Source organism: Myodes glareolus, chromosome 15 (genome assembly GCF_982192425.1).
Source record: "Myodes glareolus chromosome 15, mMyoGla1.1, whole genome shotgun sequence".
Lineage (NCBI taxonomy): Eukaryota > Metazoa > Chordata > Mammalia > Rodentia > Cricetidae > Myodes > Myodes glareolus.
In genome coordinates this window covers 4,347,219-4,375,168 of record NC_142040.1, presented here as the reverse complement: position 1 = coordinate 4,375,168, position 27,950 = coordinate 4,347,219, and the positions used below count along the sequence as shown (strand labels likewise).

The window sequence follows — 27,950 nt, the reverse complement described above, 5'->3', positions numbered from 1 at the left end:
CACAGGAGTAACTTTGGGTTGTAAGCTTCTTGTCTGAAATGCAAAGGTTTTCGTGATCTGCTTCTGACTACTTCTTGAACATGTTGGACACAATTCCCATTCTCTATAACAGTCCTTTGAACTCCTTGAAGAACCTCATGCTTTTCCTTGGTCTTCAACGGTCACGTGCCTTCTGGCTTCAGCTGCCAGCAACCCACCATTTTTCTCTATATGACTCTTTATAGTTGATGTTGGTCATTCTGGATCTCTCCTGATGCTCTTAGCTTTCTTATTTTCTGTTGCAGAAACCTTGCTTCCTCTTTTTGGTAGCATCTCACACTGTAGCCCAGGCTGGCTTGAACTTGTGGTCTTCTTGCATCGGCCTCCCAAACATTTCGAGTATAGCATTCGCTTATATTGCTTTCATCTTGGTCTCTTTTCTCTGGTGTATATAAAAGATTTTCTGCTACTTTATTTGATTAAAATTTTAATTTCAATATTTTTGTATCTAAAATCTCTCAGTGGTTCATTTGCAATTTCTTCTTATTGACGTACAGATGTACATTTACTTAAAAATACTTAATTCATTATAGTTATTCTCATTGGTTGAATGTTATTGGATTTTCTTTAGGCTTTGTAAGTCTGTTTGGTGAGGTTTTGTTTCAGAATATAGCTGAAATGATAGGAAATCCTTTGTTTACTTTTGCACTTCATTTTCCAAGCTGAATTGATTTCTTCTCTTGCTCTGCGGCTATCGGTGGCTGGGGTGGAAGTGGGTGCCTGTGGGCTCCTTGGGGCTATCTGCTTCCTCCCACCCGTGCACTTCGGCCAGCTGCCAGCATTGCCTTTGGTCCTGCTGTTCCCTGCTTCTGATGTTGGAGTTGTGAACACTCTGTATGTCACTCCAGTATGTGAAGGCCGCCTGTACCCTTTGTCATATCCAGCTTCAGTCCAGTGCTGTCCTGCCTTCATTCTGCCAGGCACTCCTAAGGCCCGACCTGACGTCATCTCTCTTCATTGTAATGTTGTGGTGTGCTTGGTCCTCTCTGTCAGCTCCCCACTCCCCCTCCCTTCCTCCTGCTCTCCTTTGACAGCCTCCCTTTTATTTAGTCACTTGTGTGGTTTGGGAGGTAGAGGGGATGGCAACTTGAGCCCATTGTAAAAGTGGAGAGACAGCTCAGTGACAAAGAACACCCACTGCTCTTTCAGTGGACCTGGGTTTGATGTCCAAAACGACTGCTTGGACTCCAGAGAATCCAGCAGCTTCTACCAGGTTCCACAGGCCCCCCCCCCCCACATGTGCACGTATACACACACACACACACACACACACACACACACACACACTCGTGTACATCACGCACACACACACACACACTCATGCACATCGTGCACACACACATTCACTAAATCTGGCTGCTAACTCAAGGGCTGTATTTCTCCCTCCACTTCATCCCCCACAACACATTTCACTCAGCTGGGTAACTTTGCTAATTCTCTTGGGGATCTTGTTGGCGCTTAATCAGCAAAGCAGTCGTCTCTCAGTGTGTGTCTGTGTGTACATACATGCATGTGTTTGTTTGAGACAGGGTCTTGCTGTGTGTGTGTGTTTAAGTATACATGCATTAGTTTGTTTGAGATAGGGCTTGCTATGTAGCTTAGCTTTATCTTGAATTTTCTTACCTCATATTTCAGCTTCTAAAAGGCAGGGATTGGAACAATTATGTTTGACCCTATTACCTTTCTTCTTTCACTCCTTCCTTCCTTCCTTCCTTCCTTCCTTCCTTCCTTCCTTCCTTCCTTTTTTTGGTGACAAACTGGGCAATGTGGCTATCATTGTACTTGGCTCTGAAAACATTTTTGACTCTTTGTTTGTTTTGAGACAGTGTCTCATGTACACCATTCTGATCTTGAACTCATTATATAAACAAGAATGACATTGAATTTATAATCCTCCTGCCTTCACCTCACCAGTCCTGGGGTTACAGGTGTGTGCCACATTTTAAGGATAAGCCTGAACTCTTAAGCACCTCAACACAATCCTCAACACAAATCTTTGGGTTTTAGTACACAGAGAAAATACCTTTGAAGGAGAAATCTTCACAATAGCCCTCAGATGCATTCATAATTATAAATTTCAGGAGACGGCACCCTACTTTACAAGTTATCTCCCCTCACCACCACAAGTTATTATTAATGCTCTGAAAGCTTCATATGTTGCTCTGCTAAAATTTTTCAAAAGAATTTCTAAAACTTTCAAGCAATGACAACATTGTAAAGAGTTCCCTACCCTCGATGCCACTACTTTGAATACAAGATTATGTTTTTTTTTTACAAGAATGAATAGACACTTTATGATAATATCTTAAAATTAGTGTGTGTGTGTGTGTTGGGGATAGTGATAAAGACAGTACTAACTCTGATTCCCAGAGCTACTGTAGCCATGAGGCAGGAGGATCATTGTGAGTTCAGGGCCAGCCTGGTCTACATAGTGTGGTCCAGGACAACCAGAGCTATGAGATCCTGTCTCAAAATAAACAACAAATGAATGTTATTTTGGATCCTCTTAAGTTAACTAAAGTTGATTGGTGTGGGTAAATACAGGACTGGCTCAGAAGAGAATGCAGAGTATCCCAATTAGGAAAGAAATCCTTTGGGATTCAGACAACATGTAACTAACCAGCTGACAGCTGCCTACAGGACAGTTTCCCTGTCTGCTGAGGGAGTAGAATATGTCTGTATGATGTGGAAAACAGGTGGACTGCACGCTGCTGGCTTCAAATAAAAACTACTTTTCCTCAAAGTAGGATTGTTAGCCATTCTTCAACATCAGGTTCACTTTCCTTTCCAGACTCTGATGACTTCATTTAACTGTTATCCAGAAGTAAAGTCTCATAACTTGATCTGCCTACCCATCCCTTTAAGCCACAAAAGAGACCTTTGTAGATGTAAGAAGGCCTCTGTCTTCAGAAAAATCAAGGCACTGTTCACAAAGGTCTTGTAAAGAGTAAGAAACGTCCATTGTTCTTTCTCAAAACAGCCTAAATGCTACATAGACAGCTTGCTACAAACTGAAACAGTCTTAGAAAAAGTACACTCAGACTAGAATGTATGGCAGTTAAAGAAGCCTGGCTTAACAATGTTTCTAATTGCTGTATTTTGGAAACTGGTAATCGCTATTTAAACTTTTTTATTCGGCTTTTGGATATGCCATGTTTATGTATCAGGTGAAGCCAGTGACATTTTTTCTGAGTTTTCCTTCTCTGCTCTCCACGGCTAAGATACTTAACAGATTTGAGCTGCAGTTTCCTTCTCAGTAAAATTAAGATAAAAGTAGATGGTTTCTAAACTTTATTTATTTCCTTCCTTATTTATTTTCTTGAGTCAGGGTGTCCACGTGTAACTGTCCCGAAACTCACTATGTAGACTAGGTTGACCTCAAACTCACAGAGATCCCCGCGACTCAGCCTTCTGAGTGCTGGGACTAAAGGTTCTTTGGCTTCTGAATTTTAAAATGATATAACTAGTTGGTAAAGGTGTTTACTACCAAGACTGAGAACCTGAGTTCAATCCCTGGAACCCACATGGTGGAAGCAGAGAAGTGACTACAGAAAATGATCTTCCGGCCTCACTCATACACGGTGGCAGACAACCCATACATGCACACACATGCTCCCTCTGTGCACAGTAACCAGGAAACACTTGTGTGCTGCCCAGGAGAATGTCTCGGATGCTCTGTCCTGTCTCTTCCACTCACTGCCTCAGTTGTGGTCTTGTTGGCTGATGCCACACACAGTGTCCTTCAGGTGTCTCCACAGGGAGGAGCTGCCTTGCCCAAGGCAAGGTCCTCTCCAAGAATGCAGCCCTCATCTAATTACACAGTAGGGGTAGGACACAGAGGCTCAGCTACCTCCCTTCAAATGGGAAAAACTCTGAAAGGCTAACCTCCAGAGAGATCTAAGGTACAAGTGCATTATTGTAGAAGTCTTTCCAGTACTCAGACCTGTTTTCCTCACTCCTGAGAAGAGCTGTTCCCAGAGCCTCTGCGTGGGCTACTTTTGTCAGCTTGACAGAAGATACAGTCTTCCAAGAGGAGGGACTCAGAAAATGCCTCTGTAGAAGGGGCTGTAGGCAAACCTGTAGGGCGTTTATTTAACTAATGATTGATGGGTGAGGGCCCAGCCCTTTGTGGATGGTGCAATCCCTGGGAAGATGTTCCTGGGTTCTATAAGAAAGCAGATTGTAGGCAGAGGCTGCTTGTTCATTTCCTGGCTGCCCGAACCCAAAATAATCACACAGAAACTCTATTAATTAAAACACTGCTTGGCATTTTATTAACTAAGTCTTACATCTTAAATTAACCCATTTCTATTATTTTAGCCTATTTATATAGGCTCACGGTTTATGGTAAGGTTCTGGGGGTCTGTCTCCTTCTGTGACTACATGGTGTCTCCATGGCATCTCCCTGACTCCACCCACTTTCCTCCTCTATCTGCTTGGAATTCCCGCCTTACTCTATTCTGCCCTACCATGGGCCAAAGCACCTTCATCCATTAACCAATAAAAGCAAAACATACAGAAGAACTTCCCACACCAACTGAGGGCTGGAAAGATGACTGCTCTTCCAGAGGTTCTGAGTTCAATTCTCAGCAACTACGTGGTGGCTCGCAACCATCTATAATGAGATCTTGTGCCCTCTTCCGGCATGCAGGCACAGCATACATGTAGGCAGAACACTGTGTACATAATAAGTAAACAAATCTTTAAAAAGAAAGCAGACTGAACAAGCTATGAGGAGCAAGCCAGTAAGCAGGTCCTCTTCGTGGCCTCTGCATCAGCTCCTGCCTCCAGGTTCCTGCCCTGTTTGAGTTCCTGTCTTGATTTCTTTTCATGAACTGTTTTACAGAATTAAACACTTTCCTCTGCAAGTTGTTTATGGTCATGGTGTTTCATCACTACCCCTAACTAGGACCATCACCAAGCAATGCCACCTGCATCATTCTCCATCTTAGACTGAACTTCTCAGGGACTCCAGCTGGTAACAACATGCCTTTCTCGGACACATTGAATATTGCGTATCTGATGTTTATCCCTGAGACAAAGCAAAGCTGGTGATGACTATGGAGCTGAATATATATTTTTGGCCTTAGGAGGAGTGTGAAGATGCCAAAAGTCATACTTTTTCTGTTGTAAACACATGAATCCTAAGAAGTTTGGGTTCTTATTACATACTTTTTAAGTCTTTAAATTTTAATTTGATTTGATTTGATTGCTAAGGTAGAATGTTCTAGGGGTTGTGTAGATGGAGCAGGTAAAAGCACTGGCTACCCTTCCAGAGGACCTGGACTCATTTCCCCGCACCCACGTCGTGGCTCCTAACCATCCGTAATTCTAGCTCTAGGTGATCCAGTGTGTCTTCTGGCCTCTGCTGGTACCTGACACTTAATGGAACTCAGATTTACATGCAGGCAAAACACCCAGACGTAGAATAAAAATAAATCTTCAGATAGAACGTTTTAAAATTAAATGATAGCATTAAGAATGTGTTTTGATACTGGGTGATAATGGCACACACCTTTCATCCCAGCACTTGAGAGGCAGAGGCAGGTGGACCTCTGTGAGTTGAGGCCGGCCTGGTTTACAGAGCTAGTTCCAGGACAGCCAGGACTGTTAAACAAAGAAAAAAAAGAATACATTTGATATGAAATTTATGAGGTGGTAGAAGTGTGGCAGTCCATAACTTTAAAATTCATGTTAATTGGGGGTTCTATTAAAGTAAAAGTATAAGATTTAATCAAACTTGGTAATCTACTTAACAGAAAATTTATGCCAGAAGAAGACCCAGTCCTCTGTTGTCATGGTTTATGTGGGTGACCAGATGGTTATGTTTGATCTAATGGGCTAGTGATGTGATGTTGTGGTTGTGTAACTACAGTGGGTCAGCTGTTGCTGGCTGGTTAGTATCACTGCTCTGCTTACCTTCGTGACAGCCACTCACCAACTTCTGAAACACTTTGTTCTCCTCATGGCCAGTGCTGGTTCATCTAAGGGCTTTTTTCCTACACTTATACTATTTATTGAGAGTCTAGTCTATAGTGATTCTATCCATTAATGGTCGCACTGCCCTTTTTTCCGTTTAATTTAAAAGTCTCTGCTTTTGCATTCCTGTCCTCAGAAGAATTACCTTGTACATGCCCCCTGTGTACCTCAGACCGAGGGAGCTGTGTTAGTACCACAGAAGGGATCCAACTTGCCAAAGAACTGGGAGCCACCTACCTGGAGCTGCACAGCCTTGATGACTTCTACATCGGAAAGTATTTCGGAGGAGTGGTAAGTGGGGAGCCTGTGAGCGCCTGTGCAGGCTGCTACTGAGCTTCGTCCCAGGGCATCAGTGCGTGGTTTCATTTCATAAGAATCATTTGCTTTAGCCTGGAGAAACACAATAAGAGTTAAGTGGCATCGGCTTAATCAGTATAAAGTTATAAAATTCTCTATCCAAATGAATTAACATTTTTAATCATCTGTTAAGATTTTTAGAATCTTTCAAAATGGGTCCTAGTGTATGTCAAAATCACATGTTCTTATGCAAATCTACACAAGTGTATAGTAATCTTGTTAGTGTGTATGTGTGTGTGTGTCCATGCACATACATGCACACCTATGCCTGCATGTGGGCATGGGTACATATGTTCATACTCACTGGACTCTCACTGACCTAGCACATGCCAAGTAAGCTAGGCTGGCTGGTTAGTGTCACTCAGAGGTCCCCGTGCCGGCCAGTGAAGCGCGCTTCACCATGTGCAGCATTGTTAGGGAGTGGGGGACACACGTACCGTGTGTAGAAGCCAGTGGTCATCCAGAGGTCTTCAGGTGCCATCCACTTCTCTTTGTGAGCCAAGGTCTCAGTGGGCTGCAACTCCCCAGTGGCAAAGTTGGCTAGCCCATGAGCCCCAGACAAAACAAGTCGATCCTTCTAAATATGTATTTTTAATATTAAAAATTGTTTGTGCATGTTTGTTAGTGTTGGCACTGACATCGAAACCATTTGCAAATGTGATTTGGAATACAAATCGTCATGTCAGATACAATTGTGTTGGACTTAATTCTGCTTTGATTCATGTTTCAGTTGGAGTATTTTATGATTCAAGCCTTAAATCAGAAGACAAGTGATAAAATGAGGAAAAGGAAAATGACCAACTCCTTTCACGGTATTAGACCACCTCAACTTGAACAGCCAGGTGTGCAGACCTTAAGACATTCCTCACAGATCTTAGAGAAACCGCTTTCAACTGAGCATGCTCAGGACTGTTTGGCATTCCCAGTGAACCTGGGACAAGGCCAGGACTTTCCTAACTGACACTAGAGCAGGTGGTAGTTACACCACGCTTCTGAGAAAATGCTGACGTAAAGTTTGGTCCTAGAAATTCTTAGCATGTGGTAGAGAGGCACCAAGACCGATGAGGTGGCTACAAAAGGCCACGCCTGTCTTACCTGGATGCTGCATAAAAGTCATCTAAAAGGCAATCTTGGGACACTTCGTGGAATCTTAATATGCACTGAAAGCAAGTTGAGGTTGTAGGTTTATTGTTAATTTTCTCACCTATCTTGATTAATAAGTCAGTGTTCTCACAGTCGTCCAATGCCTGCAACTTACGCGTGTGTCTGTGACTTTGTGTCTAGCGATAAAGCAGGATGACAAAGTTAATTACTTCAGGATGAACGAAAGAATGGATGTGTGCACTGTCATTTGTGCTACAGAGCGTAAATATAAAAACAAAATTACACTCATCAAAACATTTTGCATGGTTTATGATATAATCTTTTGAGCCAATTTGTCTTCGATACTATTTCTAAAAATAATAGATACTTGATATTATAGAATCATGGCCATGGTTTTCTATCACTTTTGTTTTTCTTTGGTTTTTGAGACAGAGTTTTGCTGTGTAGCAGTCCTGGCTGTCCTGGAACTCACTTTGTAGACCATGCTGGTGCCTCTGCTACTTAGGTGCTGGGAATAAGTGTGTGCTACCACTGCCCAGCTAACTCAGTTTATTATGATAATTTATTGTATTTTATGAAGAAATGGAAAAGATGGGTTTGAAAGCCTCAAATACAAAGAAATAATGATGAGATGCACATTGCATAAATAATCAGCATGTATTCCATAAATGTGAGAAATTTAAAGAAAAAAAAAAACCCTTAAAGTAGGCACCGGAGAACTGTTGAATCAATGCAGATGTCAACCAAGGAAGCACAAGTTAGAACTGAGGAATCGCTTCCAGTTTCAGATAAGGTTCAGATAAGGTCTGTTATGTGGAAAATTCTGGGGCCTAAATACGTTCAAGCTTCGAAAAGAATTGTTGTCCCTGATCCAAAGGAGAGAACCAAATGCCCAACACTGTTTGACACTGATAGAAACCTCCCCAGTAACTTCTTTGGGGGATCTGGGTAATATAGTATCGGGTCCCCATCAGTGTATGGGCAGCAGAGACAGCCTGTGTGTTTACAAGACTGTTTTATGTGTCTTTCAGTTTAGATGACCATGGGCCATCTCTAAATAAAACAGGATACAGCCTGGCTGCCTGTGTCTCTGGAGTGGAATGCTTCTAAGGATTAGCACAGGGCTCTGGGAGCATATAGCTTTCTGATTTAGCATTTGGGGTCCTGTGAGGTAGGGTGGCCTGCGGTGCGCTGCAGGGAACCTGGTCCTCAAAGCTGCTTAGGGCCCCAGACCCGGCTCCCAGGCTTTGTTCATCTACAGGATTCCTGTTGCGGAAGGAGCTGACTCACGTGCTGGGACCATGGGGGGGCCATGCATTGGCAGTCTTTCTCTCACATCCCTCTGCTCAGGTCTGCCAGCAAGTTCAGGTTTTCTGGGGAGGACATGTCCTGAGGATATATATTCTGGGCTGATGGGAAGCTCTCTCTTCAGCAGGATCAAACTAGTCATGGGAAATCTAAGGGCATGTTCTCTGTAGGAGCCCATGGATTGTAGTCATTACCATGGCTGAGGTATGTTGCTGATTGGTGAAGTAGATTATTTTACTAGAAGGAAAAAAAAAGACTGGGATCAAAGTAAAATTGTTAGGATGGTGTCAGACAATAGAGTAGTTAGAGTTATTGCAATTTATGAAGGCATGGAGATTTGCTGGCACTGAGTGGTCCCCTTGGCCTCCACTCCCCATCAGATCCTGAAGATTTGAGAGTAGGCTCTTCAGAACTTAGTTGAATTCTTTTTTAATCAGAAGAATGCTTACTCCCAGCCCCCATACTAAAGGCCTGTACTTGGGAAAGTGTTTTGAGCCACACAAATAATGAGAAATGTTATTTTATTGCTCAAGTCATTAGGTTTTCATCTTCAGTACAAAATGAAATATCATATTTATGTGTGTTCTGTAAAATGTGCTTCGGTAATCCCTGATGGGCTAGTTCATGTGCTCTTAGGTTAAACTGTACAAAATCAGTGATTTGTAGATTTTAGTAAAACGGGCAAGTATTGGCTCTTTGCAGGATTCCATCTCTGGGCCTGTAGACATAGAAATCGGTTATTATCTTGATTTTCCCTCGGAAACAGAAAAGATGCCTGTCTTGAAAGCTGAAGCATCGCACTACCACTCCGACCTGAACAACTTGCTGTCCTGCTGCCAGTGTGTGGACGTGGTGTTTTATCACCCGGAAGTGCCGGGTGCCGTGCAGGCCCACAAGATTGTTCTCTGCGCTGTGAGCCATGTGTTCATGCTGCTGTTCAATGTGAAGAGTCCTACTGACATTCAGGATTCCAGTATCGTCCGAATGACCCAGGACCTCTTTGCCATCAACAGAGATGCTGTGTTTCCAGGTGCTAGCCAGGAATCTTGCAGCAACCCGCCGCTGCGAGTCATTGTGAAGGATGCGCTCTTCTGCTCGTGCTTGTCCTATATTCTGCGCTTCATTTATTCAGGTACCTTGGCAGACTCTTCTGGGCCCTTCTACTCTCTCAAGATCCCTAGAAGTCTGTGAGAGTCTTGGTTAATTTTATATTTATCTTATCCCCTGACATCTGAGGTGATACTTATACATGAAATGTAGCATTTACTTTATATGTGGAAATTAGTTCAAGTTTTTTGTCTTTTTGACAAATTTATTTGCCTTAATGGCAAAATCACATAGCATACAATTTGCTATTTTAGCCATTTTTAAGTGTACAATCTAATGATACTAGATGCATTTATAGAATACAATTATTTCCGTTATCTCTGCATTTCTTTACTTTGAAAATTGAACGTATGTCCCCATCAAATAGCAGCATGCCCCAGGCAGCCACTGCACTCTCCGCTGCCGCTGTGGTTTTGACTACTCTGTGTGCCTCAGATGAGTGCAGTCAGCGTAGTTGAGATCTATGGTTTATTTGATTTACCATAATATCTTCAGGGTCATGCAGGTTGTCACTTGCATCATTTGTTAATGCTTTGGAAAGAGTACAGCAGTTGTTAGAAAGTTAAAAACGGAATTCACGCATCACATAGCACTTCCCTTCTGGGTATCCACCGGAAGTGACTGAAAGCAGGCGTCGAGGAAGAGCTGGACAGCCGTGCTCATGGAAGCGTTATACACGCAAATGTGACCCACGTGTCATCAGGGGGTTAATGAACAAACTAAAAATGGTATATGTATGCAGTTGAAAATTATTCAACCCAAAGAAACAAGATGGTTAAAATTTAACTATGTTTTTTAAAACTCACTGTAGTTGAGTTTTGCTGGAAAAGTGAGAATAATGTGGTCGCGCTTGGGGAATAGTGTTTTGGGAAATTCACAAGTGCGTCCCGTAGGGCCTACTGCCCTCAGCGTGGGAGATTGACTGCGTTTCAGCGCCTTGGAGAGCAGGTTCAAGTAGATGGAGCCACCGAGTTCATGATTTCTTCTAGGTCTACAAATTTCAGTGTTTAAACTTGGATCTCACAGCTCAAAATTTGATACTAAGTCTAAAACAGTTAAGATGTTTGCATGTTAAGAAAATGGTTGTAATGCCTTGTCTAAGGAACAGTGACGGAGGTGTTTGACTTTCCAGTGAGTTCACTGTTGAAATTCTATGAATTACTCAGCAGCCTTCCCGTAATATCCATTTACTCCTGGAAGGCACATGAGCACTCTGAGTTATTTATGCCTTCTTTAATATGGTAGCTATAAAATAGGTCCAATACCCAGAGACTGAACCTGCCTGGCATTCTCCTAGGATGCTTTGTATATTGTAAAGTTAGCTCAATAGGGATGGGGGGAAATGCAGGCCAGTGGACAAAAGGCAAAGAGAAGAAAAGGTTCTCTGTGTACCCCCACCCCTTTCCCTGCCAGCTACCCAGGACAGCTTTCTGAATTCCCTCAGATCCTACTGGAAAGAGTTTCATTCGCCTGTATATTTGCTCTGGTAAACATGCAGTCCTCATGTGCTGTCTTCTGGGGACAGGGGTCCTTTCCTGGGACTTGGATCACAGAGGAGAAGATGGGACCAGCAGGACTTGGGGGAATCGTTGCTGCGGTTTCTGGAAGCTATGATACTATTCTCTGTGTGCTCAGGCTGGCCCTTTGAAGCCTCACGTGTGGTTGGGGTGGAGGGAGCTTGAATTATAGTGGGAAAAACAGGAATTCAGGGAGGAAGCTCCATCAGTCTGGCAAGCAAAATCAGGAGGCCGGCATTGTGCCCTTTCCTCACCTAGACAGGTCAGAGGTCACCTGAGTGTCCAGATTCTGATGGTGTGAGTGGGGTGGAGAGCAACGTGAGCTTTGTTTCCAGCAGATAGCTTGGGCCACGGCTGGTGGAATGGGGCTTAGATTTCAGTTGAGAGCCTGGGCTGGGAAGGCCATTGTCACATTAGTGCACAGAGTAAAGCTGAGTTACAGTGCAATCCCGAGCTGTCTGATTCCGAGCTGTCTGGAGCTCGGTTCCTGGTGTCCCTTCACACATCTGCCCCAAGAGAGACAGAGGATCTCAGCAGAGGAGTAGAAGTTTAGGGAGCAAGGAAATGGGGTGTCAGGAAAGTGAGCTGCTCGGCCAGCTCCGAGCTCCCACACTGATGCTCTGGTCTCCTGTGTCTCAGGCAGGCAGGAGACAGGGTGGTTTGACCTTGGTCTGAGCTAGAGGAGCCCGATGCAGGTGGAGACGGAAGAATAGCTGGATATGCAAGTTCTTATTAATCATTCTTTAATTATGTACACATGATAAATCTGAATTTAGCAAAAGAAAGCTTAAGTTCTGTTTTAGACGATGCTAGAGACATCATTGCACAGTTCTTTAAAATGTATTTTTGCTACAAGAAAAACAAACACAGATGCCATTGCCCAGAAAAAATATCAGAGTATCACTCTTGTTTGTTTTCTCTGTTAGGTTCTCATTTATTAATAGATTAGTGCTTTAAAAAATATTATTTTTTGGCTGTGCGGTGGTGGCACACACCTTTAATCCCAGCACTTGGGAGGCAGAGGAAGGTGGATTTCTGTGAGTTTGAGGTCAGTCTGGTCTACAAGAGCTGGTTCCAGGATAGGCACCAAAGCTTCAGAGAAACCTTTTTTCAAAAACCAATAATATACACTGTCTATCTATCTATCTATCTATCTATCTATCTATCTATCTATCTATCTATCTATCTATCTATAAATAATATATTTATTATTTTTTTAACAAAATGAAACAAAAAATCTTAAATCTATATTTATCATAGAATTTTCAATAACACCTGGAAGATTTGGGACGTTTTCAAACCTCTGCACGGAGCACAGGTTTCCAGACCCACTGCATAGTGGTTTCTTCACAGTCCACAGCATTTGTCAGGAACATTGGAGGACAGCCGTGGTTTGTCTGTGGAAATGGGGCTGCTAAGCAAGGGCAGAACTCCATGGCACAGCTTGCATAAACAGGGGCTAAAAAGCTACAATAAACCTGTCTTCTGCCCTTTAAAAAATAGTCAACCAGACCACAAAGGTTCTTTCTAAATAATACCAGATTGCCTTTTGCTTCTGGGAATTGGTCTATGTAGATGTTTTGGCTTGGTGTTTAGAAGTCACTGTTTCATAGTCCAGTTGGCATTTTATACTCACATGTGAGCTTTCAGTCTGTTTTCCTCTTAAAAAGTTTTGAATAACTTTTTAGATAGAGTCCAGGTGTATGTTAAAGACATGCTAGCGTTCAGTAAGTCATGCCTGAGGACCAGAGCTGGCGGCGGAGAGCTGTAGCGTCTGTGTTCAGGGAGTTATCCTGAAGTAGCATATGCTTGTAACATTCTTACAATACTTGATAGTTTGACTTGAAAATTCCTGAGTCACATGATCTCGGATGGTTAGAAATTGAAATATTTGTAAGAGACTAGAGAATGCAGCTTTGAGGTGAACCTGAGGTGACCCAGAATTCCGAATCACTTACCTAAGTAAAGAGCAGGTGGGCAGGTGGGCAGGTGGGCAGGCCTTCAGGTTCGCTCTACCTGGGGTTCTCTTCAATACTCGCAATTCTTCCGCACATGCTCTTTCCTGTGCAACAGAAAACAGCGTAGGATTCCTGAAGGCGCTGTGCTCTTCAACAGACTAAGTAAACTGCTGAGGGACTTGAGAAATTATCCTTGGGAAACCCCAGTGAACACTGCAAGATGAGGAGCTGCTACAGGTCCAGCCTCGTGACACCGTGCCTGTTGTTGACAATGCTGTATCCCCAAAACATTGTTCATGGGTGGATCTCATCTTAAACATCATCACCGCAGAAAAGTAGGCCTAGCCTCAGGATGGCTGCTTCATTGGCAGTTAGGGTGTCAAAGATAAGGTGATTAGTATTTCTAGCTCTGAAAGCAGCCTGCTCGTTTGCGTGCCCTTAGGAATTTGTCTTGGTTTCTGGCTCTCGCCGAGTGTTTTCAACCAGCTGAGCGGCCCTCAGGTTTGTCCATTATTCAGCTTACTCGATGCTTGCTTGCTTTCAGGTAGTCCTATGAATGGAGGTAGTGTGTAGTTGTTCTTTGGTTAACATCACTTTACTGTTATTAGCTAGATGTAAGATTTCCTCCACAATATTAAAGGTTAGTATTGATATTGTAACTGTGTTCTCCTTCAGTATAGATGAGGGTAGACAAAGAAAACTATTCCTGATGTAGGCTGTGTGCCACTATCTGGGTGTTGATAATGTCTAAGATTTTTAAAGTAAGAACGCGCTCAACAGCAACACTCGGAGTGCATTAGGAGCCTGGGGGTGCGGGGTTTTTAAAACGTGCCAGTGTCTGGAACCCTAGCTCCAGAAAGTTTAACAAACTATTTTTATTCAGGACAGTATGATGCACAGCTAGGATACACACTCAGTCTGGGCTCCATTGGTTTCTAAGGCATTTGATATTTCTGGCATTTTTGTTCCTTCTTTTATATATGAGATTTATTGCTCAGGGGTTAGGGAGGTGGCAGCAAAGTTAGCTACAGATTCAATGGAAAAACCTCTTCTCACTGTAGACATTCCAGGCCATTAGCGGGTGAGCATGGGCCTAGCTTATAGCCCTCTGAGGATCACCCATGCCTGAGCCAGTTACTAAGCAGAGTGAACAGCTCTCTCGTGATGCTCTGAGCCGGCTGCAAACCAGCTTTGCTCTGTGTAGTGTCTTGTGTGAGGTCTCCAGCAACACAAACACCTCTGTCTGAGAGTCCCCAAGGACACTGCCCAGCACTGGCAGAGGATACTCAGTGAGCCTGGTGTCTGAGAGTCCCCGAGGACACTGCCCAGCACTGGCAGAGAATACTCAGTGAGCCTGGTGTCTGAGAGTCCCCGAGGACACTGCCCAGCACTGGCAAGGGACACTCAGTGAGCCTGGTGTCTGAGAGTCCCCGAGGACACTGCCCAGCACTGGCAAGGGACACTCAGTGAGCCTGGTGTCTGAGAGTCCCCGAGGACACTGCCCAGCACTGGCAAGGGACACTCAGTGAGCCTGGTGTCTGAGAGTCCCCGAGGACACTGCCCAGCACTGGCAAGGGACACTCAGTGAACCTGGTGTCTGAGAGTCCCCGAGGACACTGCCCAGCACTGGCAGAGGATACTCAGTGAGCCTGGTGTCAGCAGCCAGGAGACTAAGCGGCTGTGAGAAGAAAACTGTGTTCAGAAGCACCAAGATTTAGCAAGGACAGGAAGGAATGAACCTTTCAAATACAGGGAAAACCTTTTGGCATCCTCTTTCTATAGTATCAATGACTAGGGATAGGCACCACATAATCACATTTTAATGCAAAGGTCCTGACATTGTTATGCAGGACTTTTATCTTATGTGTGCATCGGAGGTTTTCTGGAAAGATGATCAAAGAATTTGTAAGACTGTGGAAAGAATGTGTGTGCCCAGTTAAAAATCACTGATATAAAAAAGGGGGGCAGGTTTTAGCAACTCATTCTTCTGGAGCATGGAAAGGAAGGTGACCCAGCAGGGAAGTCAGAATAGGAGAGTTGTCACAGGTGGAAGGGCAGTGGTGAGCTGGAGTCAGACCAGCACCTGTGGGAGCAAGGCTACTGTGTTTACAATTTCCAATTCCAAGATCTGTGATTGCATGTCATCAGCTCAGATTTGGCTTTGCTGTTAGTCTCAACAGGATGAAAATGGCAAATGCCCCGAAACTGGAGTGAGAGAGAGAGAAGAGGTGAGAGCGCTCAGGAACGCTGAGGTGCCTGGACTGGAGAGACGACTTGGTGGTTCAGGGCACTTTCAGAGGACCTAGGTTCCATTCCCGGGACCCATGGGATGTCTAGCAACTGACTAACTACAGTTCCAGGGGATCTGACACCCTCATTTGATTTCTTCAAGCACTGCACACGTGTAATTCACTTACAAACATGTATTCAAATATTTATACACATAAAAACAAACCAATCTTTAAAAAAAATAAGAAACAAGTGTCAGGGGTCCTGAGCTTCTGGGTTCGAGAGCCTATGGCTCTTCTCGTTAGACTTGGCTCTCACTGGTAGAAGCTCACTGATCTCATTGGATTCAGTGTGAGTTATATGCCTTGCTCAGTTCTCAGTCTCAATCATGAGGGCATCTGCAGAATGATGGAGATAGGTAGGGATGAACCAGGGCAAGATTAGGAGCAGATGTCAAAGGGTCCTGATCACCCCTCAGACAGGTGGGATGACTTCCTTGAAGTCATCCAAGTGTTAATGGCAGAGATCAAGCTGGAACGTGAACCTCCTTACTTGCCTGTCCACGGTATATTGTTTTAATTTTATTTTTAGGAGTTTGTCCTACTGTAAGTCATGGAAGGATGAAGGTGATCCCTTATGTGATGGAGTGAATTAGAATAGCCTCCATAGACTCATATATTTGAATGCATAGTCACCAGGGAGTGGAAATGTTTGAAAAGATTAGAAGGATTAGGAGGTGTGGCCTTGTTGGAGGACGTGTGCCAGTGGGCATGGGATTTGGAGTTTCCAAAGCCACACCAGGCCCAGGCTTCTCTTTCTTTGCCTGCCTGACTGCAGGTCAGGATGTGGTTCTCAGCTCTGTCCAGCACCATGCATACTGCCATGCTGCCCACCACGATGATAATGAACTAAACCTCTGAAACTATAGGTAAACCCTAATTACACACTTTCTTTTGTAAGTGTTGCCTTGGTTTTCAGAGCAGTAGAACAGTAACTAAGACTCCTTGGAACATCGTGAGCAGAAATAATAATTTTGAAATTTTAGCTTGAATAATAGGATGATCCCAAGGATGAAAGGTCTTTGGAAGCAGGGAGATTGGGCAGGAAAGTGCTTAGGCCAAGGAGAGGAGCATTTTGAGTAAAGATCATCTTTTGCTCAGCATAAAACAGAATTGGAGGAAAGGCGGTGGGCAGAAGAGCGGCTGTGCAGGTGGCCAGGATGGAGACAGCTCAGGAGAAGGCCTGCTGCTGCTGTGGGCTCTGAGGATGAGTGTGTCAGAAAACCCCTCACTGCCTTTCTCAGGTTAGTTCTGGAGAGTTCCAGGGTAGACAGCTCATCTGAGTCTCAGAGTGCATGTGGCCTTCTGAATGTGTGTCTGCAGGGCAGCTTTCCAGACCAGTGGAGGCCTTCCCTCTCCATTAGGGGTGAAGGCATTCAGTGTGGGAAAAGCCATACTGACCGTCTTCCTGAAAGCAGATCACTTTTCACAGAAACTCATCCTGGCTAGTGCTGCCAGCTGAACACCTGCTGCAGAAATGGCGACTGCCAAGGAGGAAGCCTGTTCTCAACAGTGACTCCTAACCTTCCTAATGCTGTGGCCTTCAGTACAGTTCCTCATGTTGTGGTGACCCCCAACTATAGTATTATTTTCCTTGTTATTTCATAACTGTAATTTTACTACTGTATAAATCATTATGTAAATATCTGTGTTTTCTGATTGTCTTGGACGACCCCTGTGGAAGGGTTGTTGGACCCCAAAGGGGTCATGACCCACACAGGTTGAGAACCATTGGATTAGAGGAAGTCAAACTAACTTGTTAAACACATACTTCAATTGTAAAGAGATATGTTTGCTCCAGAGAAATTAAATACGAAAGAAGGAAGCGTTGGTAATCTAGAAGCTTTTCACATCTCCTGCTCACATTGGACTTTCTGATGTGTGGTTCCTTCCAGGTGCTTTTCAGTGGGAAGAGCTGGAAGAAGACATCAGGAGGAGGCTGAACGACTCGGGGGATGTTTGCGATGTGATCGAGAAAGTTAAATGCCTTTTAAAAACACCAGGAAAGGTAAATTACTTTGACTCTGAATTATAACAGATACATTTTGATACTATAACATTGAGTCATTAGCAAAGTTAAATAATTCATAAATAGAAATGCTTTTTCTGTGTATATGTTTCTGTTTAAATATCTAAACAGAAACATGTATTTCTTACTAAGATTTTAATTTATGTAAGGATTAAATTAGGTGTGACTCATGCCTTTGAAATGTTCGCTTTCACAACAGCCCACTGGGGCCCTGGGAATACTCAGCCCATGTTGGGAATGAGAGCTGCTGGGCTCCTGCAGCTGCAGCTGCCTCCAGGAGGGGCCCATCCTCACACCATGTGACTCTCCAGGAGCCTTGGGGAGTAGGGCTGTTCCTGTGAACTTTTAAAGCATTCTGAGCAATATATTTAACCAAATGGGCAGTTGAGGAGTCTCTTGAGTACACATATTCAAGATTACAAACTGGGTTCAAGGTTATGAAAATACTGAAGTTGTAAGACAATAAAACTGCAGTGATTTAGATTATACAGAGTCTGTAAAAGTTTTAAAGGTAGATTTGTAAAACTTTCAGACAGCTGTATTGCACAGTCTAGCCAGTTTATTCTTATTTCGGATTCTGTGATAAGCAAACTGGCTACAGTAGATAAAATAAGGTTCAGCTGAGCGCAATGCTTAGCAAAATATAAGGCAAATATTCCTTTATTTTTAACAGATGACTGAACATTAATAACATTTAAAGTTAATAGTTAAAAAATATGAGCTGTATTAGTTTTTCATTTCTTCTCATGTTTAAAAGTTGTGTACACAGTTGTATGTGCCAGAGAGCACATGTGGAGCTGAGAGGACAGTCTGTAGGCGCGGGTTCTTCCTTCTCCTGTGGGGGCCCCAGGGGTCACACAGACAGAAAGTACTTTACTCGGTGAGCCATTTCTCTGCCCCCCCCCGCCTCCGCTTTCTGTTTTTTGTTTTGTTTTGTTTTGTTCTAATTTTTTTGCTGTTGTTGTTGCTGCTGCAGTGACTCATTTTATAGTAGGCCAGCTTCAAACTCTGTGTAGCTTTCTACAAACTGGTAGCTTTCTACCTTAGCTTCCCTGGTGCTGGGATTAAGACTGTACAACCACACCTGGCTTGCACTAGCTTTTCATGAAGGTTCTTAATTTTCCTTAGTTGAGAAAGAAATTAACAGAGAAACATAGAATTAAGGGGTGTAGTAACTCAATGCAGCAGGTAATCCCAGGCTGACCAGCCTTACAGGAATCAGAAGGTTAATAGCTCTCTTTCAACCTAACTCAGCTGAACAATCCTGTAAAAAAGGATGCACATATGTATTCTCTGTATTCAGACCATCTGATGAGTTGATGAACCAGGGAAATGTCTCTCTCTCCATCTCTATCACACACACGTACTTCATACGTGGTGTATATCTCTATAAGATCCAGGATGTGCAACTTTAGAACCCTTATCTACATGAAATATTCAGAGTCTTGCGGTGTTTGAACCCATCTTTTCCTTGGGTCTGATTTGGCACTCGGCCCTTTGTGGTACTGAGAGTAATGTCAACTCGGACTAGTGATGAGAAGCCTGGCCTGTGGGGTTCCATGAGAGGAACTAATTTCCCCTGCACAGGTGGGAGGCCGCTTCCACGTTACACACTTGCTGTTTCTCAAATGTGTCCTAGGAATGTAACACTGTGTTGGCGGATGGGAGTGTGGATTTAAATTGTGAGTATCCCACAAATTGTTACTGCAGTTTTGAGCAGTCCAGCCTTTTCTTTCAGACTGCGCATAAAACAAGATATACTCCAAGGCCCTGCTAGCTCTCTAATTCCGGGCTGGGTTTTGGCGGCCACTCCCTACATGTGTCAGTCACTTGCATCCTAAACACCAGCTCCTCCAGTGGGTGTTGTGGCGCAGTGCTGAGATCTTCAACTGGTGGACCAGGTCCTTTGCTTTCTGCCCTTCTGTCTTGCTTCTGGATTTCAAGCTGGACTGGGCTTTCTTTTTTCCTTGTCAAGAGGATTGTATCATTTTCCTCCTTCACAAAATTTTGGAAACTTCCCTCCAAAGTAGACTAGCCCAAGGTAGACAATTAGGTATCACTTATTCTTATTGCTGGATTGTCTTGGTGACTTTTGAAGGATAAAGGCTCCTCATTTCCCTAGCTGGTCGGAAATACAGCCAGGGAACTGATGGAGTCACCAAGAGTAAGTAAACAACCGGGCAGTGGTGTCGCATGCCTTTAATCCCAGCACTCTGGAGACAGAAGCAGGTGGATCTCTAAGTTTGAGGCCAGCCTGATCTGAAAAGCTAGTTCTAGTTCCAAGATAGTCAGAATTACACAAAGAAACTGTCTCAAAAAAAAAAAAAGTAAAAATAATTTCAGATAGAGCCATAACTAAATCATTCCAACTGAGGGACTGTGGTCATACAATTTAAGATTGTAGCCTAATTGGGGCAACTCTACTTGAAAATGCTGTTAAGATTTGTTTCATTTCATTGTAAAGGAAGATTAGAGAAAATATAAAAGAAAAAGATGGAGGCGAGGAAAAAGGGGCCTTGGGCCTCTCGGATAGTGACCACCAAGGGCTGTCTGGAGAACCTCAGCAAATGAACCAAGTGATGAAGCTGAGGTGGGTGGAGGCACTATAAGAAGAGGCTAGGAGCTGGGCTGGCGGGTGGTCGTGTGATGTGGGCTATCTATAGGTTCCTGTTGTCTGTGCTGTACACACACACACACACACACACGCACACGCATACGCACACGCACATGCACACACACCAGCAACAACAATACTAACAAACAAAAGAAAACAAAAGATAGTTATCATTAGAAAATTGTATTCAAATCTAAATTCACCACTCTGAGATTTTTTTAAATGTTCATTCTTTAGGAGAAAACAATGACCTGCTTGGCCATAAGAGAACTTGTGTGATAAAGAAATAAAGATTTATTCCTGTTGTATTAGCGGTTCTCAGGGAGTCAGGATCCCTGGCCACCGCTTAGCCAGTTCCTGTGCTGTGTGCTCAGCGGCCTGCTGCTGACCTGCTGCTGCTCACCCACCAGCCAGCAGACACAGTGCTTGAGGGGAAGCACCCTTCACAGAGGTGGTTGGAGGTGCCATCATGAGGCAGGCAGCCGAGATTTCTTATCTGCAGTTTTCCATGTGTGCTATCAAGTCAGACTAAACAGCTTCTCCCTACATGTCTGTTTTCTCCTCATAGATCAGTTGCCTGAGGAATTGCAAGACCTACCAAGCCAGAAAGCCTCTGTGGTTCTATAATACGTCACTCAAGTTTTTCCTCAATAAACCAATGCTTGCCGATGTTGTCTTCGAAATACAAGGTGTGGCTCAGCTCATACAGAGTGCATTTTATGGTTTTGGTTTTTACTTCCCTCGCATTCTCGTTCAACTTTAAATACTTGGGACGGAGGGTTAGTGCTTCCTGCTGCAGGACATGAAGTAACGCCATCTTAGCGTTAGAAAAGTCATTTCATAAACTAAGTAAAGGAATTTCTATTTCCTTAGTTTTCCCCTCCACATGCTTCATCTACTTTTCAGGATCTGCAGGGCATGGAATGATCTTTAATGTGTTATTTTTCATTTTAATTTGTGTATTTCTTTATGATACTGTTTTCTAATTCATTTGAAGTCATCTATCATAAAAACACATTATCTCTTGCTTTGTTTATTCAGTTTTTTTTTAATTATCTGACCTACATCAGGCACCCACAGTTATTGCTGAATGTGTCTCGAAATACTGTGAGAATTCTTATCACCAGAGCACCTGAAGTACACTTCTCTCTGTGGAAAGTCATGCTGCCCATCTTTAATAAAGATGAGCTGTCCTGGAAGCCCAGTACAGATTACTTGCATGTTTAATTCTGTCCCTTTAATAGACTGAATGCATAATCTTAAAGATGAGTTGTCAGAGACTTCAATTATGCAAGGATAAGAGGGGTCGTTTGCAAATAAGTTAAGTAGAATTTTTAGATGGACTATTGTGAAGAGGGAGATGGAATTCTAATTTGGAGTTAGACATATGAGGCAGCTAGCATAGCCTTTATTTTTTAATCTTTCCCTAGAAAGAGTCTCCTTACTTTTAATTTTGGTCGTATGTCAATAAAACTAGTGAATTGGATTTTTTCCCAAAGTTCTGTTGGCAGCATCGAATGCAGTGTGAGTCTGGAACTCCGAAAGTGCGAGAGTTAGAGTGACCTTGAGACACATTTAAAACTTTTGGTTGGGAGGGGGTAGCCACAAAACTGCCATAGGCTAATTTGCAACGCTCTCCTCAGGTTAGAAGGCCTGCAGCTGACTAACCAGACCGTGGTAGTGCTCCGCTCACATTGATTGCCAACATGAAAAGTCCAAGGTGTCTCACTGTAGGGGAGGAAAGGCTTCTTAGAGGACCAGCCAGTGGGAATCACAGAATTTACTCATAGGGGAATGCTGTTGATGAAGGCATTTGTGGGAAGCGCCTGGGTGTTCCAGACACCAGAGAAACTCTAGGATCGCTAGCTAAGAAGCTTCACATTCCAAATGAAAGCACTACATCCACGGTTAAGAAAAAATTTAACCTATAAATTAAAAAGTATTCCTACCTTTACCGAATTAATAGTCTCAAGTCCGTTTTTTGAAAGCTAGAATAACAGTTTCTGTCTTCCGAAGGAGGGTAACTGAGGCTCTTGCCCACATGACTTCTAATTGGTGGCCGAGGTCTGACTTTAGCCACATCTGTGATATACAGTTGATGAATTTTATGCTGAGCAGACACTGAAAGATAAACTTCCAAAAGTCCTAGGGTCACACGACAACGTAGGGTAGGCTTTTTATTAGGGGTTAAACGTGTTGTGGGATTATCTGACGTGTGTGCGGTGGACATACAAGCATTGTTCCTGCGTCTGGGCGGAGGTATGTTCTGAAATGCCTTTCAAGACCCGTGTGTAAGTAGGTTGTACACTGTGGGTCTCTGGGGCACTGCTCGCCAACAGTCCAGGGGCCAGGGTGAGTCTGCTTCTTGCCACCTGCACAGTATTTGATGTCACACACAGTGCAGTTAGCCTGGCGTTCTTTTGTTGCATTATGTATGTATGTAGTGTGTATGTATTTATGACAGGGTCTCACTATGTAGCTCTGGCTATCCTGGAACTCTCACATTATCGATCAACCTGGCCTTGAACTTACAGAGATCTGCATGCTTCTGCCTCCCACATGCTGGAATTAAAGGCATGTACCACCCCACCTGGCCATGAAATTCATTTCTTAAGCTATGGTCAGATTCTAGTCATTTTTGGCTGTCTCTCTTTTTCCCCCTTAAGTTGCCTCGGTCTCTTTAGTTGAAGTTTCACTGACCTCTAGGCCTGCAGAAGCTGGAAGAGCATCAGACCCCATGGGACTAGAATGACAGCCGTTTGTGACATGTGGGTGCTGGGAACCAGAGCTCTGGCCTGGCTGAGCCATCTGTGTCTCCAGCTCCATTCCTGCCTTGCTCTTCCGCTGCACTGGAACAGCTCCCATGTTTGCACAGCAGACATTCTTGCTGCTTACAGTTAGCATGCGCACTGAGCTTTCTGTCAGTGTAACCTGCTGTGCAGGGCTTTGAAGGAAATACGCAACACGTGGGAAATAGAGACTCTTGCCCCATTTAATCCCTTGCTTTTCTTCTGCTGTGTCACTTCCTGACCCTCTCCACCTGCCCCTGCCCACTCACCCATGTGTGTGAGGGCTCCAGCTGTACACAACTTCAGGCCACTCCCCTTTTTGAAAGTTACATTTATTTTCTTATTAATTAATTAATTAACTACTTGGGGTGTGAGATGTGCATGCCCTGGCAGTCATGTGGAGGTCAGAAGACAACCTGTGGGAATTGGCTCTTTCCTTCTGCTACATGGGCTCCAGGGAATGAGCGCAGGTTGTTAGGGTTGACGGCAAACCCTCTCCCCACTGACCCATCTCATAATCCTCACTTTGGTTTTTGCTTGTTAGTTTGCTCTGTTTTGGTTGGCTGTGTTTCTGTACTACTCCCATCTGCTGGAGATGTCCCCTTGATGAGAAGTGAGGACTGCACTCATCTGTAGGTGTAATGACAAGTGTTTATAGGTTACTGTCAGGGATTGTGCTGCTTTAGTAGGTTACGGCTGTAGATTTTCCTCCAGTAACCATGACTGCACCAGTCCTGTGTAGTGAGCTAGATTTCCAGTACCAGGCATGGTTTCTTTCTTGTTGATCAGTTCTTAAATCCAATTAGAGAATTTTTGGGTTTTCTCAAGGTATACATCCACCTCTGCACTATTAGGATCATTGTGTCTTACTGGTCATTGCTGTGGCTCATAGACCTCATAGCTGGGCGAGACTGTTGGCTGCCTCCCTCCCCTGGAAGGTTGCATGTTGCAATAATAAGCTATGTGTTTCTGGAGGCTTTTTTACAGTCCTGGCCAACAACTCAGAAGAGAGCTTCTCATGACTGGTATGGGGTTCTGTTAGATGATCTTTGGCCCTCATGACTGGTATGGGGTCTGTTAGATGATCTTTGGTTCTTGGAAGGAGCACCCTCAGCCAGATGAGAAAAGTTCATGAAGGCTATATATGTATATTTATACACAGAATTGCATGTATTAGAGGTTCCTTTTTTTTTCAGTTAAATAACAATATGATATCTTGTGGCTTCTTCAGACATCCTTATTGTAATTTTACCCATCTCTCTCCAGCTTCTGTATTTACTTCCCTCCCCTTTCCTAAAGATCCTCCACTTTTCCTGTAACCGTCTTGACAACAATCCAGCTTTATTTTCCTGGTTTCTTTAGTAACTACAGGCTATGTATTCACATCTGAAGATTTGGAGTTGGAGCCTTCACTGAAAGACAGCATGCAGTGTTTGTCCTTCTTGATCTGGATTACCTTGCTCAGTATGATCCTTTCTAGTTCCTTCCGTTTACCTGCAAAGTTCATGGTTTCATCTTTCTTCACAGCTGAATAATATTCCATAGTATGCACCTCATTTTCATTATCCATTTGACAGTTGTGGGATCTTTAGGTTGTTTCTATTTTCTAGCAACTTGTTTTTTGAGACAAATTCTTTCGCTGGGACCTGGGACTTGCTTAGGATAGACTCACTGGGAAATTGTCCCCCAGAGTTCTTTCTGTTGCCACCTCCCCGGCCCTGGTAGGACGGCAGGCTTGTGCTACAATGTCCACTTGTTTTATTTTGGCTGTAGGGTTTGTGCTCAAGTCTTAAACTTTCACAAGAAGCACTTTATGAACAGAAACACCTCTCAGTCCTATTGACTGGTTCTTGGTTTCATTCGTTCATTTGTTTGTTTAGGGTGTTATTTTGTTTTGATGGAAGTGGCTGTGTGCAGTGTGACTATGTATCTGACTTTGTGGAATGTGTGCACTGTGAATATGTATCTGACTAATTTAAATGTTTCATACCAAAATGAGGAAGGGAAAACATTCTTATATATAAATTAATCTATATTGAAACTAAGACAGACCCTTTAAGTAATAGCTGGATAACAACTCTCCTTAAATCTTAGTTATAAAACTTTTTATATGTTATAGTGAAATCTTAGTTAAACATGTGACTTTTTCATTACATATCTTACATAAAATATTTACAGTGCAAAGCATATTTTGAAAAAGTCACATTGAGTGTTGGTGATAGCCAGATGTTACTTCGGCATTTTTAGCACAGATTTAAGAAGTAATGAGAAAGATAATGTAAGAATAAGATTTGTATCTATTGAGGTATAATAATTTTTTCATGCAATAATAGCAGCCAGTCTTTGGCTTCTTCACTCCAGTTGATGTCTAGATGGTCATGGACATCACCTCTTGACGTTTTCAGGTCAAGAATGAGGAGCATTGGAACACCTGGGTCTAGAGCCGAGGCGTTGCTGTGCTTAGCTGAGGCAGTAGTGAGAGACCGAAAAGACATTGCTGGCATCTGTGTCGAGATGGACACTTTATATGTCGTGTGTTGCTTTTGGTCTCCGGCCCTTTCCAGTTGACTAGAACTACCGGGAGAGAAAATGCAGGAGTTTGAAAAGTGACCTTGACATTTTAACAGACATTGTCAGTTCAAAATGTGAAACATTGTTGTCTTCTGGCCTGTAAACGGGACTCAGATTTCCATGTGAGGAGCCAGGGCTCCAGTTACGCTCACAGGGACTGACAGAGATGGAAATGTAGCCCCATTCCTCCCCAGGTGCAGTGTCGGCTGAAGCTGGTGGGTTCTAGGCTGATTTACTGTTGAACCCAGGCTATAGCCAACAGCCACAATTGCCCGGAGAGAACGTGGGATGTAAACCCCCGACATGGAGCATTATTTGTGTAATATGAAGTCATATATAAAGATAAAACAGTTCTAAATTAGTTTTGGAAAATAATGTAGGTGTGATGTAGAAAGTTAGGGTTCCCTTACACTTGACTCCATGTTACATGGAACACTCTTTAACAAAACCACATTCCTTTCCTACTTAACACAGTACGTGTTAAATTTCTCTTGAGATGAACTTGTCTGTTTTCTTTCCCAGAATGAAACCAAGCATCATTCCTAAATGTGACTGTTGAAGTCTGAAATGATACATAGGGGAAACATTTTAATTCAACACTCAATTCAACAAAGAGATTGTTGGTGACCTATATAAAGTGAGGAGAAGCTGGTTTGTAATTGTTCCAGCCTTGATCTTTTTCTTAGAAAAGTTTTCTGAAATTATAACATGAAATGGATATGTCTTCTATACAATTACACAATTCTTTACCTGCAATCAATTGCCATTTAGTATATAAATGTTGTATCACATTCTTTTAGTGTTTGTATAAATTTACTGCTTAAAAAACAGGTAACTAGGAGCCTGAGAGGCGGCATCATCAACAGCACCCGCTGTTCTTCAAAGTTGGGTATTGTGTTACATTTTCACAACACCAAAACAGTTCTCTAAAGGGTTGTGAGATCATTTTACCTTAGCTGAAAGTCCGTGACTTTCCATACTACATTCTACTCGTCACATGGAGCCACCATACATTTCTTCCTATGCCACATCTGCACCGCACCTGCCATTCCGTACTGGGGAGCAAAGGGAGCAGATTCCAGGGGCTGCTTGGGCAGTCCAGCCAAATGAGTTCCAGGTCAGAGAGCCTGTTTAAAAAAAAAAAAAAAGATTCTTGATGTCAACCTCTGGCTTCCACATGAGGCACGCGTACCTGCACATGCGTGCGTGCACACACACACACACACACACACACACACACACACACACACACCATGCTTGAAGGTACTGAAGCTGGTTACATTTCAACATTGTCTTGTACCATTATCAACAGAAAGCTCTGTTAAAATGTCAAGCCCTGCTTATAAAATCGGTCTCTGCCTACTGCCCACTTGATAGTTTTCATCCTAATTCATCTGCTTAACTCAAATGATAGGCCATCCAGTGTGTTTAAGCTATGCTCCTATTCTCCAAATGATGCTCTATTTATCTGAACTAGTTTAAGCCCTAAAATCTGTAGTCAGAGACTGCTTGTTCGTTCCCAGCTGCCCAAACCCAAAATAATCACAAGGAAACTGTATTAATTCAGATACTGTTTGGCCTGCTAGGCTTTTTAGTAACTAACTCTTACATCTTAAATTAACCCATTTTTATTAATCCATGTATCACCACAAGGCTGTGACCTACCGATAGGCATCTTTTTCCTTCAGCAGCTAGATCACATCTCCCTGACTCCACCTTCTTTTCTCCTCTATCTCTGCTTGGAATTCCCACCTTGCTCTGTTCTGCACTGCAGTAGGCTCAAGCAGCTTCTTTATTAACCAATGGTAACAAAACACATTCACAGTATACAGAGGGGAATCCCACATCAAAAATTGTAAGCAAATTGCAATGCCAATTTGAATTCCTTCTTAATTGGTCTCTATACATCTATCCAGCATGCCTTAAGTTTGGAAGCTGACCCTTTTGGTAGATGATCCTGTTACACTGGCTGGGAGGGTTGTGGCAAAAAAGGGAAGATGGTGGACAGATGGAGTCTGCTGGTAGGATAGGATGCTCTCCAGCTGTTTCCTTGCTCCTCATTGTGGTGTGACTAGGCAAATCACAGTGCCAACCCACAGACCCGACTGGCAGTATCAGCGGTTGGTTTGTGAGCCTGAGGAAATGCTGGCTTTGGGAAACATCTGTGAGTTTAGATGGACCTCTTTTCTTCCTTGGACAAGAAGCACTTGTGCTTGGATTTAGAGAGGTTCGAGAGCCTCACGAACCGTGACTATTCTAGAGAAGAATGTGTCCTTGTGATAAATAGTCA

General features: G+C 43.3%; 1 protein-coding gene and 1 non-coding gene across 4 annotated transcripts in view; one reads left to right on the top strand and one right to left on the bottom strand.

Moving 5' to 3' along the window:
- Nucleotides 1-27,950, top strand: part of Rhobtb3 (Rho related BTB domain containing 3) — a 55,014-nt gene that overhangs the window by 10,732 nt on the left and 16,332 nt on the right. For 2 of the 3 annotated variants that reach the window (XM_085676924.2, XM_048424562.3), the window contains exons 4-8: nt 6,155-6,309; nt 7,106-7,217; nt 9,554-9,919; nt 17,553-17,665; nt 20,869-20,989. In XM_085676924.2, the coding sequence (XP_085533050.1) occupies nt 6,155-6,309; nt 7,106-7,217; nt 9,554-9,919; nt 17,553-17,665; nt 20,869-20,989 (867 nt within the window). The remainder of the gene's footprint in view (nt 1-6,154; nt 6,310-7,105; nt 7,218-9,553; nt 9,920-17,552; nt 17,666-20,868; nt 20,990-27,950) is intronic. The other variant, XM_085676923.2, reaches the window with a different exon arrangement.
- On the bottom strand, nt 15,065-15,199 carry LOC125394125 (small nucleolar RNA SNORA71). Its single transcript, XR_007230109.1, has one exon. It is a non-coding gene; the product is annotated as a small nucleolar RNA SNORA71 (small nucleolar RNA).